This window comes from Microtus oregoni, unplaced genomic scaffold (genome assembly GCF_018167655.1).
Source record: "Microtus oregoni isolate MIOR12 unplaced genomic scaffold, Mior012 000055F_ref0000237, whole genome shotgun sequence".
Lineage (NCBI taxonomy): Eukaryota > Metazoa > Chordata > Mammalia > Rodentia > Cricetidae > Microtus > Microtus oregoni.
This window is the reverse complement of record NW_024543831.1, coordinates 9,488,431-9,505,177: the sequence shown is the minus strand read 5'-3', so window position 1 is coordinate 9,505,177 and position 16,747 is coordinate 9,488,431. Positions and strand designations below refer to the sequence as shown.

The 16,747-nt window shown below is 40.7% G+C and overlaps 1 protein-coding gene across 1 annotated transcript; it reads left to right on the top strand.

Annotated features, from left to right (window-relative positions):
• The first annotated feature begins 984 nt into the window (after window positions 1–984).
• On the top strand, window positions 985–2,715 carry LOC121438284 (max-interacting protein 1-like). The gene has a single exon (XM_041638540.1). The coding sequence runs from the start codon at window positions 1,154–1,156 to the stop codon at window positions 1,808–1,810; it is 657 nt and encodes a 218-aa protein (XP_041494474.1). The 5' UTR covers window positions 985–1,153; the 3' UTR covers window positions 1,811–2,715.
• The last annotated feature ends 14,032 nt before the right edge of the window (window positions 2,716–16,747 follow it).

Here is a 16,747-nt window from a genome sequence, read left to right as displayed (position 1 = left end):
GTATTCATTTTTGACCACTTCTACCTCTTCCTAGATGATTGTACCACTACAGCAAAGTGTCCCACTGTGACTAGATTTGGTTGTATATCCTTTTATGGTTTTTTTTTCTGGGAATAAAATTCTAGAAGGTTAATATCTGGATACAGTCATCCACTGAATGGATATATCATCCACTCAGGCTGTAATAGTAAAATAGCATACACAGTTGGCTTATACATAACAGATGTTTGGAGAAGAGGAAGCCATAGATTAAGGTATCAGCATATTTGGTACCTAGTGAAGGTCCACTTTGGAGCTCATGACATTATTGTGCAGGGTTTTACATGGCAAAAGAAGTTGTCAAGACACCTTAAGCCTCTTTTTCAAGGGCACTAATTCATTCAGAGGCTTTCCCCTCTGACCTAATGATCATATCCCCCATATGGGGCCCTTGTTATTGGAACCTTGAAGGTCAGAATTTCAACCCAAGAGTTTTTTATTTTTTGGGTACACAAGCGTAAGTACTTTAGTGCTGAACTAAAGGTCAGGACATTAATTATCATACTTCGCACTGGCAAATCTCCTCCATAGATCCTACATCATCTTTCATTCCCATTACAATGAATGAGAGCCCCTGTCCACCCACCTCTCAAAGAGTATTCTGTGTGACTTAAAAATGTGTGACCAAATCTAGAGCAAGAATTAGTATGGTTGTCCTTTTTAAATAGGCAGACACCCTATGACAGATCAACTGGGTCAACATTTATTTGCCTATTAAAAATCTGTGTTTCTTTCTCTTTTAATTTTATTTGCCTCTCTAAGTATTTTTTAATAGAACTTTCTTGGGGTGGTTTTCTTTATTCTGAGTTTTTATAAACTTCCTAGCGATTTTTTTTTTATCTCAGACACTTCCCCATTTGTTGTTTGTCCTTTTCTTTGTTTATAAGTGTATCTTTTAAGGTGCTAAAATTTTAACATAATAATATTTCTTTCTGAAAACCGCGCGCGGGCTGCAGGCTGCGCGGCGGGCGCGGCGGGCACGGCTGGGGCGGCGGAGAGCGCGCCGAGCCGGGGCCGAGCTGGCCCGCCCGCCCGCCGCACATGTCCCGGGGCGTCGTGGGACTGTAGCCGTCTGTGGCGCCTCCTGTCGGCGGGGCGCGGGAGCGCGGAGCCCATGGAGCGGGTGCGAATGATCAACGTGCAGCGCCTGCTGGAGGCCGCCGAGTTTTTGGAGCGCAGGGAGCGAGAGTGTGAACATGGCTACGCCTCATCGTTCCCCTCCATGCCGAGCCCCCGGCTACAGCATTCAAAGCCCCCACGGAGGTTGAGCCGGGCACAGAAACACAGCAATGGGAGCAGCACTACCAGCACTGCCAACAGACGAGCTCACCTGCGCCTGTGTTTAGAACGCTTGAAAGTTCTGATCCCACTGGGTCCAGACTGCACCAGGCATACAACCCTCGGTTTGCTCAACAAAGCCAAAGCACACATCAAGAAACTTGAAGAAGCTGAAAGGAAGAGCCAGCACCAGCTTGAGAACTTGGAACGAGAACAGAGATTTCTAAAGCGGCGACTGGAACAGCTGCAGGGTCCTCAAGAGACGGAGCGGATACGAATGGATAGCATTGGGTCGACTATCTCTTCCGACCGCTCGGACTCAGAGCGAGAGGAGATTGAAGTGGACGTTGAAAGCACAGAGTTCTCCCATGGAGAAGTGGACAATATAAGCACCACCAGCATCAGTGACATTGATGACCACAGCAGCCTGCAGAGTATTGGGAGTGATGAGGGTTACTCCAGTGCCAGTGTCAAACTCTCCTTCACGTCCTAGAGCCCAGCACGACAGCAGTGCAGGGCGACACACCCATCGGGCCAGTTCAGTACCGTCTCTTCAATTGGGTTCATGACGCAGTCTCCTTCAAAACTAAACAAAACCATACTTGAACAAAAGGGTCAGAAGACCTGTATTTAAGCAAATACTTAACAAAAAGTGGGGTAGAGCCTCCCCAGTAGAACAAATACTCATATATTGGAAAGAATACGGTTCCTAACAGCAGCTGGAAACGTGTAATTATCTGGAGTTGACTTAGTTGACTTCTAAGAGGACAGTGGAGATTCCGTCTCCTTTCCTAGTTTGCTCACGCTGTGTTGAGTAGACGTTTAAGGGTGGGGTTATGAACCCTTCCTGAGCTTCTTGGCCCTAGAAACAAAATCAGACTTAGAGTAAGGAAAAGACAGGATAATCAGGCATTAATCTTGGATAGCTAAAGAGCTCTTAAAACTCAGCCTCAGTTTATCATGAAGCCTGTGGATGATCAATTCTTTAAAAAAAAAATGAATTTTTAAAAAGCTCATTTCGTGCTCTACAGAAGGAGAGACTCCCATGAAGCCTTTCGAAAGAGATCATCACGCAGCTCAGCTTTCTGTTGGATTCCATGCTAAGCCAGCTAACCTTACCTGCATTGTTAGCACTAGGGCACCCAACCGCCCGCTCGCACCCTTCAGCAACATAGGGGCAGCCCATGCATGACAGCTGTGTCACAGAAGGAAAAGCTCCATGTGCCTCTGTGTCTGCGCCGATCTGAAGAGTTGTGCACGCAGCATAGCAGGCCAAGGTCTGAGCCACGGCAGCATTTTTATTTGAGATTTTGATAACTGTTTATATGTGTTGAAAACCAAAATGGCATCTTTTTAAAGCTTGTCCATAAGTAAACATAGATGTCTTTTATAGTGGAAAAAACAACAAAAAAAAAAAAAAAAAAAAAAAAAAAAAAAAATAATATTTCTTTCTGTTTTGTAGTATTTCATCTATATTTAAATTTTTAGCTGGGAATATTTTCCTTATTTCTGGATTATAAAAGGTTTACTCATGTTTCTTATAATAATTTTTATGCTTTTTTTCCAATCTGAATCTTTGGATCCTTTTGGAATTTTTACTTGTTAATGATGTGAGAAATGCCTTAAATTTATTATATATATATATATATATATATCTCCAGTTATTGCAATGATTTAATTTAATATTCTTTATTTCTATCTTAAATTTGATGGTTTTTTTCTTTTTCATTGTTAGAAGACTTTATATTTGTATTCCAATGGTTATTTTTATACTAGCATTTTGCTTGCCACCTTTATCCATCTTTCTTTTGTATTTTAAGGGGAAGGATTAGGTTTAATGCAATAACTTCCCTATAATCAATATTAAAATTAGATACACCTCTCCTTTTTCGTTCTTTTCATTCCCAATTTTTGGTGTTAACCTCCTTTTATTCTCAGTTAATAATTACCAAGCATTCTGAAGCCTTACTTTCTCATGCACTCTACCCAGCCGTCTATGTGTATATTTTGATGGCTGTTCTCTACACTGTCTGTTGTCCATAGAACAAGGGAGGAATGTACTCTCTGGATCCCAAAAGCAACTTCAACCCAAAGATGAGAGTCACACAAACCATCAAGTTCCTGTCCCCATGCTCAGTACAAGCAAAGCTCTTTAAAGGATACAGCTCATAGGGAAATGTGCTCTTGACCTGCCTTCTGTGGAGGAGCTAGGAGAAGGAATCAAAGATACAGTACACAAAAAGGAAAGAGTGAAAACCTAGTAAGTATGAGTCATCCACCATTTCTATCAACGAGGCTGCCTACTTGATGTGGGAAGTCCTTCTGTATATGTGTTGCTTTTATTGGTTGATGAATAAAGCTGGTTTGGGCCAATGGATTAGGAGAGCAAAGCCAGACTGGAAATCAGAACAGAGAGAAGAGAGAGTAAGCAGAGTCATGGAGATGCCATGGAGCTGCTGAAGGAGAAAGATGCCAGCTAGAACCTTACCCAACAAGCCACAGCCTTGCGGCGATATACAGATTAAAAGAAATGGGTTAATTCAAGATGTAAGAGCTAGCTAGAAATCTGCCTGAGTCATTGGCTGAACAGTGTTGTAATTAATGTAGTTTCTGTATGATTATTCGGGTCTGAGCGGTTGGGAAATGAACGAGCTGTCTCCACCTACAGCCTACTAGCTAATTTATGTGTCCCAAGACAGGTCTTTCTATGAAGAACACTATAAGCCAGAGTTTATTCAGATAATAAAGTTCATGGTCTGAGCAAACAGCAAATTACACATCACTCTTTGTGTTTGATACACCTAAGAAGAATGAAATATTCAGAACTTTCTTTATACCAGCTTTTAATCAGTCTCATTTTCTGTAGAGTTTCCATGTGACAGTGTCTAACTAATAAAAGTCCACCAGCTTTGTTCTCTTTGTTGTGTGAGTTCTAGAAAATCCAATCTATCCTGGTTTGAACTCCTCCTGCTTGCTCCCGGGCTAATGTTGCTCTGAGTTAGTCATTCTCCATGGGTTACAAATCAGAAATAGTCAGTCCTCTACATCAGAGGCATTTGTTCCAATGAGGAAAATGCTGTAGGATTCCACTTGCAGGCAGCCATGGAAGTGGAGTGTGAGGCTGTTGATAAGTAGAGACACGAAGATGGATGATCAGTTTTCATTTACTGTGCGGATCCAGTTAATAGATCCCAAAGGACAACTCCGTCCCAACAGGATTTTGCCCTTGGTAGCAGCACAGTCCATTCGCTTGGTGATCTCTTCATGGTTTTCTGACAGCTAATACTTATACAGCAAAAAGAACCCTTGAAAAATGTAACTGACTTGCTTTATGAAAAATATTTCCAGTGTTTTAGTGGCTAGTCAGTGGACAGAGTTCCATTACCAGGAATTTTGCATTTTGAGTTATGATATGTAGAATATTACATATTAGGTATCTCTTCAGGGGGTGACCAGCCTCCTGACGAAAGGAAGATTGTATCTATATTCAGAGCACCTAGTATCCTAGACATTCACTAATACTTGAATTGAACATAGAATCAATGAATAAATTAAAAGATACAGGGGAAATCCATACAGACGATCTAGTAGTGTGGGATGAGATGATTCCTTATTGGACAAATATTTATTTCAGGATGACTTCCATCTTAATTTACTTTCATTTAAGGGGTCCCAGTTATAATTATCCAAAATATATAACTAAGAAGTTCAGGTTTGTGTGTGAAATATTTTTCTCATGCATGTATCTGATTTATTTAATCTGTCACAGTTACGTTTTCAGTCAACAATTTGTGTATTCTTCTCAAATAGCTTAGAAGGAGTGAGAGCCTTGCCTAAGTCCTGATTGACTGTGGGATGATGGTTGAAATGGTCACTTGAGTTTATAGAAGACAGGAACTAGTTGACCCCCTAGCAATACCTGAGGCTCTGCAAACAATGTTCTATGTCGTCTTCAACCCCAAGAAGAGGGTACTAGAAATCCTGTACTGTAGATAATAAAATGAGCAGATGAAGAACATCGCTGTGCAACTAGAAGTTACTAGACCTGGAATTTGACTCGGTGATTACTACCAAACCAAAAAGAGTTAGAAAGTCAGTCCTGCTTGTAGACATCGTGGTGTGTCTTGTTTTCTGGCCCTTTTGTTGTGTTCTACTTATTCTTATTCCTTCTCGGCACATTTACCCCTTTATGGTCTTTAAATCATTTTTAATTTGTCAAGGAAAGTGATTCAATAAAGATCTGTAGAATTGGAATAAATATAGGAAACTAAACAACTGACTTTTCTTTCTCAATAAAAGGAAAATAATAATTGAATTGTTTTAAGTATCCTAACCTTAGAAGGTCTAAAGCTTGCAGGAAGACTATTTTTATTGCATCTTTTTGTCTCACCCATCAATTTCTTGATCTGGAATCCAGTCACACTGCTGTCTATTATTCATAGCTGTCTGAGGATCCAGATATAAAAGAACGTGACTTGACCGTTGCACAGCCAAATTCAGAAATTCTGTAATTTCACATGGTGAGGCTGTGAAATACAACATCCCCCAAGACAAAGGGATTCAAAGACTGCCCCAAATTACACTTAATTCAAGGTTAAAAAGAAACAAGTGTACAATGAGGGACTGGAAGAGATGGCTTGGTGGTTAAGAGCACTGGTTGCTCTTCTATAGGACCCAGATTCAACTACCAGCACCCACATGGCAGTTCACAACTGTCTGTAACTCCAGTTCCAGGGGATCCAGCATCCTCACACAGTTATACAGGCAGGCAAAAGACTAATGCACATATAAATAAGATTAAAATTAAAAAGGAAATGAGTGGAAAAGCATAACGCTAACTGGTTTTGTAAACTTGAAAACCAAATCACCTCATGTCTCCAAGATGTGTGAGCAGAAGGCCAGTGAACGGCTAACTCTAGATGAATCATGAAAGTTGGGCTCTTCCTGTGGGTCTTGACTGATTAGCCCTGGAGACTTTGTAAAGGAATTTCAAACTGATACCTTGGTGAATAGTTTTAGAACATCCACAACCATTAAGATGAGACTGTAACACAGTAGGGCAGATGCTTAATCCAACCTGGTTGGTTCCCTTATGAGAGAAAGAGAGACAGAAACACACAGATCTAGAAGAACACCACAGACACATACTCTCCAATATGTTTTATCAAATATTAACTGTCCTCAGAAAAGGACAAAGGGCTGAGATGACAAATGACAGCTTAGCCAGGATTAGGACTGACGCAAATGAGCCAGGTGTCTTGGGTACACCAAAAACTCAGTGATGAAAATAAGCATTTTAATGCAATTTTAAAAAAGGATTTATGCAAAAAAGTGCATGACAATGCTGCATGATGATCAGGACAGGTGGGATTTATGCAGCTTCAAGCCTAGGGATGCCAATACCAGACTGGAAGAGAAAAGATAGCCCAGAGCATATCTTGATTCTGACATCCAGCTTGCAGGATTGCAAGAGAATAAAATTCTACCATTTTAAGCTACGTGGGCTTTGGCGCTTTGTTTCAGCAACTGGAAGAACTAATACCATCACTTATGCTCTTACAAGCTTTCCTGTGAACGGTCCACCAACTAAAATCCAATCATATTTGAATTTTATTAACTCCAGTACATTCTGCAGAAATTTATAATGATACAGTTTGTTTTGTTAATTAAGAATAATCTAACGTTCCTAGCTCATTTCTTTGCCGATTAGCCCCTCTTCCCCTTCCAACTAAATTATCTCAGGGAAGCCTGCGAATCCATGTAGTTTTAAACACTGATGCCCCCGACTCTCATCTGGACATGGCTGTATCATTTTTATCATTTCCCTTGTTATATACAATGAACCTTTCCTCAAACCTGTCAGATGTATTTGGCCTGAGTCAAAAGAATTTTTGTAATTTTTAATATTCTTTTCATAACCTATCATATCCTCATGTTGAATTGACAAAGGTCAGTGAATTATTTTTTCTTGTAAGTTCTTAAATAGTTAAGTTTTCATTGTGAATCTGTTTTGATGTTGATGGCTTTATAGGAATTTTTTAAAGGTCTCTTGATTAATTTTAAAAGTATCAGGCTTTCAATGGAATACATTGTAGCCTATTAACCACACAATTAAACCATCTTTTCTGAAAATTTCTAGGAAAGAAGTCATATTCAAAAGTTAGTTGGTATCATGTACGTAGGTGCCTCCTTCCTTCAAATCTGTATAAATTGGGCTGCAGAGTTTGGGATGAGGCACATTTATGACATATTGATAGAAGGATGTGGGTTGAAGGTATAATTAGCCAACTTTATCAGTTCTGCCTCCAAGTTCACCTGTCACTGATCAAGGAAGAGGCTCAGGCAGTGATGACGTCAGGTCCCCTGAGCCCAGCACAGCTCATGGACCAGAGGTCAGAAAGGTACATCTCTGCTTTCCTCTACCTTCCTATGGAACACCATGAAAACTGCAGAGAACCTTCTTCTCCTTCCTCGCTAAAGGGTCTTCAGGAGTGCAGAAGACTAAAGAGACTGAGGCTATACAATGTCCAGACCATTGTCTGAAGTTCCCAGATTCTCTCCTCCAAACACTGTTGTTATAACCAGGAGCTGTAATAAGATAGAGAGGGGAGGATACACAGTGCCCTTGCTCATGTTTCTAACACCCAAGTGGGGCTAACAGCCCAAGAAAATCTAGAGTAACAGAATCCACATATTCTATAACAGAAATCTAAGACAAATACAACACTAGACAGGTTACTGGGAGACGTTCCATAGAGGTCTGCAAACTGTGTGACTGAGTGGAAACCTGAAGAAGAATCTGGAGGCAGATTCTTAAGAATCTTAAGCTTCAAGCTAAGAACTGGAAGGAACTCCAGGAGGCTGCCCAGTCAGATTTATTTGCCTGAGAATGAAAATGTCCTTGTTTGTACAATCCATGATATGACAACCGAGCTCTTGTATGTGGCAAGTATGACTGAAGACCGCATGATGCATTTAATTTAATCTTAATTACTTTAAAGTCATATTTAAATTACATATAAATCACTAGTGGTTACCTCACTGGGCAGCTGGGAGGAGGTTTACACACACACACACACACACACACACACCAAAATTTTTACAAAAGCTCAGAGATCTGAAAGCAAGACTCAGTGAAGTTGCCCATGAGGACAGGACTTTAACAGCAGAGGGCTAGGGATAAGGCTCAGTCAATAAAGAGCTTGCTATGAAAGCATGAAGATCTGCATTTGAATCTCTACCTGACAAGGGAAAGCTAGACAAGTAAGTGTGCATCTGTAGCTCCAATTCCAGGGAAGGTAAAGACAGGAGCTACATGGCTGGCTAGGATAGCTGAGTTGATAAGTATTAGGTTCCATGAGAGACCCTGTCTCAAAAACTATGATGGAGAGCAACTGAATGAAGACATCCATGTATGTCCCATGCATGCAAACACATACAACACCCACAATCACAACCACTGACACTTCTCCCAATACTTTCTAAGCTCTTAAACCATCATGTGGTAATATATAGTTTTATCTGCGTTTCTTCTTAGGACATGAACTTACTCAGATGGTGCCAGGCATGGATTTATTAATCTAGGAAACAAATGTTTCTCTCTCTCTCTCTCTCTCTCTCTCTCTCTCTCTCTCTCTCTCTCTCTGTCATCTTTATACAGCATCCACGTGCTCTTCAACTAATAATAGTAACTTTGATTTTCTTAGTAAATCACAAGAGGAAAGCTTCGAATTAACATCCTTCCTTCTCCCTTTTAAAGTTATTTTCTCATTGATCTTGATTACCTTAGTGGCTCCGCTTTTGGAAGTCCATCCCAGCTATACAGTGAAGAAGAAGAAGAAGCAGCACAAAGTGGAATAGACTTGTCCCCGCTGGAGGCTCTGTAACAGTACCCCAAGAGAGACTCTGGGGGCAAGGTGGTCCTTATTGCTTCAGACCCCAGACTGCCACCTCTCAGCATTGTGCATGTTGGCAAGAGAAGTAAAAGCATTGTCTCAGATTCAGATAATTGTATTGATAGGATTGCCCAAGAATCCTACAAATTAAATATGAATAATTAGCTTCATTTCTAATTTGTAGCCAATGTAATTCATCAAGTACCCTTTTACAGCTATTCCAAGGTATCCCCTTTGATCGTGGCTTCCTTTTTTCCCAGGACTCATATTTATCGACGATCATATTTGCTAATATTTCTTACAAGTGAACTGTGTCCAGGCCCTTCCTTCCATCATACTATCTTATTTTTACATTCATTTAACAGAGTAGATGCTGGAATTTAAAAATAGCAAGACATTATCTCTGTTGCTTGAGGTTGTAAGTGAAGGAACCATGATCCAGACCCTGATGATGTGCCTTTAATGCCCAGTGAAGCTACTTGGCACAGTCACATTGTGCAAGAGCAGTGTGTGCGATAAAAATAAAATAAAAAACAAAAACAGGGCAAGTATTCAAGAGTGAGCAATAGATTCTCAGGAGTCACCAGGCGTGGAGGCCGTGCAAGCCACAAAGCAGGCTTGCCTGCTTGCTGGAGTGTGGCAGACAATGTCACACAATGATCCTCTGGAGTTGCTGCGTGCCCATCACTCTAATGCCAAGTTCTACGGGAACTTTGCAGACCTATCCTGCACACTTTTAGTTGCAGCAGAAGTAAAACGACCTCCTTTGCCCACACATCTTTGCACGTGACAAGGAGCACCTATACCTCAGAGGATCAGCTGAGGACCACGGCTCTTTGCCGCCTGGCTCTCAGCCTTAGGATTGGCATCCAGCTATACTTTAGTCCTAACTCACTGCTAGGCTTTAGCCCTTTACAATTCCTTTAAAGGATGGCTTCATTGGCACCATTAATCCCTGCATTCTGGCGGAGCCCTCCCTTCCTGCAGCCCCTAGCATGTCCACTGCACCAGCAAAGGGACTTGTCTTCTCTGACACTCTCCGAGCAGGAACAACTCAGGCATTCTTCCCAGTGATTTCCGCAGTCAGCACATTAGTCTTTCTTGTAATGAGAAAGGTTATTGCTGCTATTTTTTATGCTCTGCAGAGATACTCAGTACCATCTCTGCATTGTAATCAGTCTCTGGAAAGATCTCCATAAGGGAAGGGCTGCCGTGGCCTTGCTGGAGACCTGCAATGCACCAAATGAATGCGAATCAGCCCAGCACGGATGGATTTCCTTTGTGGGAGCAGGCGTGGATGCCAAGCGACAGCTCAAGAGCTGCTGGGAGTTTCCAGAACCCCAGTTTGGTTCTATGTGAGTGTCATCATAGACAAAGTGATAGATATTTTGACCTTCACAGCAGAGCGGTCCTGTCTTCATGAGACGTGCTCCAGACTAACAAAGAAAAACCTCCTGCATCTGTGTTCTATAGATACAAGGCCTGGAAGAGCTTCCTAAATCAGAGAGGCTTTGTACAGAAACTCCCAAAAGGAGGAAAAAAGATGCTTTCAGTCCATCTGTGCTATATCTGACCAATAAGGGCCTCTGAAAAGTGGCCATGTCTTCTTGAAACGTCTATGCTCTGTGTACACAGACAACCACCCTGTAAAAACAAAGACAAAATCATTTTCTTTCTTTCTCTTTTCAAGTCGCAATTGTCTTTCTGTTTAAGTGAGAGCCAGCCCCTGCAGTCCACAGTGATTGAGCACAGTGGACGGTTTCTCCTTCCTGATTCACTGCCTTGAGCTTAATTCATGGCCCGCGTGCGGTGGGCATACTAACCAGCTGCGTAGTACCCTTGACCATGGCTCACAAAGACATGGAGTGATCCCGCTGCAGTGAAGCCTCAGGCACAGCTGACACGCCTATGCCGTGGCTGGCAGTCATCATTTCGGACAAAACTACTTTATGACAAGGTTGGGATCTCACCGTGGCTTTGCTTTATTGGCCCATCAGAAGCAATAGCACTAATGTAAATAACCGTAGCTTTAGAGGCAGGCGGATCTCTGTGAGTTCAAGACCAGCCTGGTCTACAGAGCTAGTTCCAGGACAGGCTCCAAAACCACAGAGAAACCTTGTCTCGAAAAAACAAACAAACAAAAAAAAAAACAAAAACAAAAAAAAAAAAAGAAAAAGAAAACTCCGATGAGCCCCTTTCCTCTCTTGGTTGATGCTACTGGAAAATTATTAAAATGAGAAAGATGGAAACATTGGACATGACTGAGCCTTTGGCTAGGAATACTGCTGCTATAGTGTCCTCTTTCTTTTGGACTGCACCCACTGGTCTCTCGGGACCTGGATTTGAACTTTCAAATCTGTCTGCTGTTCTTTCTTAAATAAATCTTGAATTTATTTTAAAAGTTTGTTTCTAGAAATTTTGCTCATGTACATATGCATACTATTTTCAAGAGCAACTGAAAAGCAAATTCTCTCTCTTCTCCATATGCACACACATATATATATACACACAGCACACACTATATATTATATAATGTATATATTAGATATTATATATCTCTCCAGGTATGTGTCTGTGTGTACATATATATAATATGTATACATGCATATACATATTTAATCACTTATGGAGAAGTACTTTGCTCCAGTTTTATGATTCTGCTCATTCTGCCACTGTAATTTTAGACTAGTAAGATTGCTTTAAATTAGCTGATTGGAGACTGCTTATGCTTATGCTGTATGTACATGATATAAAAATAGTTAATCAATTCAGATCAAATATTGCAGCTAGTTATTTTTTATTGTGTAGAACAAAAATAGATTGCGTTTTACATTTCAGTTGACTATGTAATGTCATAAAATAATTCAAAATAAAAAGAGTTCATTTCTTTGTCCTGCATTATGGTTCAGAGTTCAAATAAGCCCGTCTAAAAAGGATGCAGGTTCCCTGAACACTCACTTGAAGGACCAGGTGACATGCCGTGTAATAGCTCCCCAGCTTCCTATTAACATATTTCTCTGAGAAATTTGTCTCCAGGGAAGTCTGTGAGATGATAAGGAATGTATTTTCTTAGAATGGTTAGGGCAAGCATGTTTTCTGATATGAAACTGGAAATAAAAACAAGCTAAGCAATCTTCCCTTCCCTGCCTCCCCCTTTCTGTCTCTCTCCCCTCTACTTCCTTTTCCTTCTCCCTGACCCCTCCCTCTTTCCTTTTGAGTGTGTGTGTGTGTGTGCGCGCGTGCACACACACACGTGCACACACATGCACATGCATGCAGGTGCTAATGTACACCAGAGGCCAGAGATTAACACTGGACTTCTTTAGTTACTCGACATGGTTTTCTGAGATAGCATCTGTCATTGAGCATGGCAATCCACAGAATCATCTAAATTGGGTAGTCAATAAGTTCTAGAAATCTGTCTATTCCTCCTGCCCCACACCAGTTCTGGGATTATAGATATGCATCGTAAGTCATTAAACCTGGGTTTTACATCTGTGCTGGGTATCTGAACTCATATCCACATGCTCATATAGCAGGATTTTACTGACTGAACCATATACTTCTTAGCTCTTAGCTCCAAACAATATTTTTTTAAATCCTAAAGCATATTTTATTGTTTTTACATATTCTTAATGGTTCTTCTTTCTTTCTTTCCTTCCTTCCTTCTTTCTTTCCTTCTTTTCCTTCTTTTTTCTCTTTCTCCTCTTCTCTCCTTCCCTCACTTTCTCCCTCTTTAGACATGTCTCCCTTTCTAATTCAGGCTCACCTGTCAATCACTGTGTAAACCAGATTGGCATTTGAAGTTGTGATAATCCTTCTGACTCTTTCTAGATATTGGGAGTACACACATGTATCCTACATATAGCCTAAAAACTTGGAAAAGCCATCCTGGAGACAACCGAGAGCACATATGTGTGTTTGTGTGTGTGTGTATAGAGGTGGAGAGGGCAAAAAGAGAGGAGAGAGTGTTGTAATAGGATTGGTGGGGCTGCGTCCCAGCACCCCGGCTGCCTGGCTAGCTTATACCCCGAAATAATTACACGGACACTGTATTCTTTTAAACACTGCTTGGCCCATTATATCTAGCCTCTTCTTGGCTAACTCTCGCACCTGGACTAGCCCATTTCCAATCATGTGTGTAGCACCTCAAGGTGCACTTACCGGGAAGATTCTAGCCTATGTCCATCCTGGGTCGGAGCTGAATCGTATCTGCCTCAGAGAGCAGAGCTCTTGCGTCCACCCGGGAGAGGGGAGCATGGCGTCTGCTCCAGAGAGCAGAGCTGTCGAGTCTGAGCTCACTTCCTCTTCCTCCCAGCATTCTGTTCTGTTTACTCCTCCCACCTATGTTTTAACCTATCAGGGCCAAGCAGTTTCTTTATTGCTTAACCAATGAAATCAACAGATTGATATATGACACTCCCACATCAGGAGAGGGAGAGGGCAAGAGAGAGAAAGAATCAGTAGGCTTAAATCTAGTTGCCTGAATCAACATGGGTGGGGTTATTTTCTCTGGCCCATGGGCAACCTATGGTGTATATACCACTGAAAAAAGTGAAAACTCCTCTTCCAGAAAGCACTAACCGGGAAAGGTCAGTTTGAGATTAAGAGAATACAAAATCAAGGACAGCACATCAGAAATGAATGTTGTGTATTTGGAAGATAGATAGGCATTAATGGGCTGAAATGTAGGCGTGGGATGTAAGAGAGGGCTCTGTGATATTCTTGGGAATTTGGAGTTGGTTTGTTGGTTGTGTACCAACTCAACCTGACTTTGAGGAGAGCTTTGTGGGATGTCTGGTTTATATTGTTTTGGAGGGTTCACATTAGTTCCTTAGTGTAATGGCTTCATACTAAAACATTAAAAATATTAAATCAAGTGTATATATTTTATACTTTATTATAAGAAACTTGAAGAGGGAAATAGCTGACAAGGGATGAAGAGATGGATATTTTAAAACTTCCTTGTGCCCACTGAGCCCTCTGTGGGATACACCAGACAGTAATTAAGAATTTCTCTAGGCAGATTATACAGACCAGTTGATTTGACTCCACCCACATCACTTTTCCATGCTTTTAACAATGACTTCTGGATTCCTCTCTACTGGTGAATTGCTCTGTCCAAAAAAATAAACACTTTAACAAAGATTTGATTTTTTTAAAATTAGGAGGGTGGGTCACTTTTATTTTTTTCTCCTTCCCCAGATAACTCTACAGCAGCGGATGCTTACATTTCATTTTAGTAGGAAAACAGTTTTCCATCGGGGCTGAGGCATCTTTGTGGGTGACATTTCATGGTGACTAGAAAAATATTTATTCTTTTTCCTTTTTTTCAAAATTTGCTGTCCTGTTTTCTTTTTAATTCTGGTCTGTTGCATATGCTTTAAACGGTAAATGTTTTCATTAAATGAAACATGGCAGAACTGTTCTGTGTGGCTTTGTGGTGGTTGGTTATAATGAAATTATTATTAATAATAGCAAATTTTAATTTAAAGTTTAAGGAGCAGCAGCCACTCCAAGAACCTTTATATGCATTGCCTCATTTAACTTTCATAGCCGTCCTATGAGTTATTTATCTCACAGGGGGAAACTAAAGCTGAGAAAGACGCTGTCCTCATTACCTGCTGTGATAAGAGTAAACTGAAACATGCAAAGTCACCTTCCAAATAAATGGCATTTTTTTCTTAAAATCAAACAATTCTGTAAGCGCCATAAATGCATAGGTGAGTGAAAATTTGAAAAATAAATAATTATTGAGTAGAGTTTAAGAAAATTAAATTGGTTTATTTCTTTGCCATTAAAAATTGATTAATGGGGGGAGCAGGCTGGAGAAATAGCTCAGCAGTCAAGAACACTTGCTGCTCTTGCAGAAGACTTGGGTTCAGTTCCCAGAACCCATATGTTGCTTCATAATCTTCTGTGACTCCAGTTCCAGCAGATTCAAAGCTGCCTTCTGGCCTTTACAGGCATACCCATGCACATGTGCAAACACTCATGTGTATAACAAAAATATATGAATTTTATTAAAAGTTGCTGATAATAGTTTGAGCACTGATTGCCTTCTTATCACATAACTTACAGAACAGACTGTGAAAATGTGCCGGGGGAATATTCATTCTTTTGCTTGTATTTTTATGGTCTTCTAACATCTTGTCCTTTACTTATTTAATGTTGCAAAGTGTCACCCTGGGTCCCTTTAATGATGACCGTCTGGGACGCCAGTTTCTATCATGACCACTTTCCTCATTTCCTGTCCTGTTCGCCTTTAAGTAGTCTTTAATACTAAGCATCTGGAGTCTCTCTTGAATGATGTCAACATCAATATCCTCATGGCCAACCCTTCCTTCAATAATTTGAATTATTTTTGGCTTGAGTTTCACCCTACTTGTCTTACTTTTTTTCATGGTCAATTCACTCTCTGAATTATCTAGTTTTGGAAGACGTCTTTCAGATTTATTATTGGGAGATGAGGAAGCAACACAATTACCTACTTCACTCTCTCTCCCTGAACTGAGTACCACACACCATGGCCAGCCACATAGTCTTTGAAGGCCATAGTAAATTGGATTGGTCACTGTCATTTAGGTAGTGATTTGTGGACTGGGGAAACGTCACTGAAATTTGTACTTTATCAAATTATTCACAGTCAATATAGGTGGTGACTAATATTTGGACCATACTGTTGGAAGTTTAATTAATTTTTTTTTTAGATTTAAAATGTTTTTGTTAAAATTTATTTATCTATTAAGGATTTCTGCCTCCTCCCCGCCACTGCCTCCCATTTCCCTCCCCCTCCCCCGATCAAGAAAGTTTAATTAATTATGTAGCAAAATTAAAGCAACTGAAGTTTCTGTGTGCTAGAACCTGCCAAGCAGAGACAGCCTGCAATGGCTTATGCTGATGTAATGGCCGTCACAGGATTTGAATTCAAGTCTGCTTAACTTGTAAACTTGTGCTAAGATTATTCTTTGCAATTGATTTAGAGCTATATGTCTCTCCAGAGATAGGTGCTTTCATTCTCCTGGTGGAGGTATGGCTAGAAGAGAGATAAGAAAAAAGAACTAATGAAGCAAAGAAGGGCAAGGGTGGAGGGGGAGACAGAGAAAACAGAAGACTAGAAAAACAGCGGGAGAAATAGAACGAGGAGACTGCCACTAACGATGGGTTACAAAGGAGAATGAAAGCAAAAGGAGGAAATGGGGAAGGGAGGAGAACAGAGGTTCCCAGTGTAGTGCTCAGTGGTTATTGTGAAGTGCCAGGGTAGCTGTTCCTAAAGTGTCCCCAGCTTCCTTGATGGCTTGAGTACAGAGCCCCTCCACCAAAATGATGCCGTATCTATTTTTCATTTTCTTTCCCCTGAAAACTACCTGTCTCAACAATGCATATTGTATGAGATTCCAAATTATAACCCTGCCAGCAGGGCATTAAAACTGATCTTGAGTTCTTTAATAATTGATGTAAGAATAAGATTGCATAATGTGAAATAATCATTTTGCTCTTTTGCCAAAATAAATTCTACTTGATTAAAAAGGCAA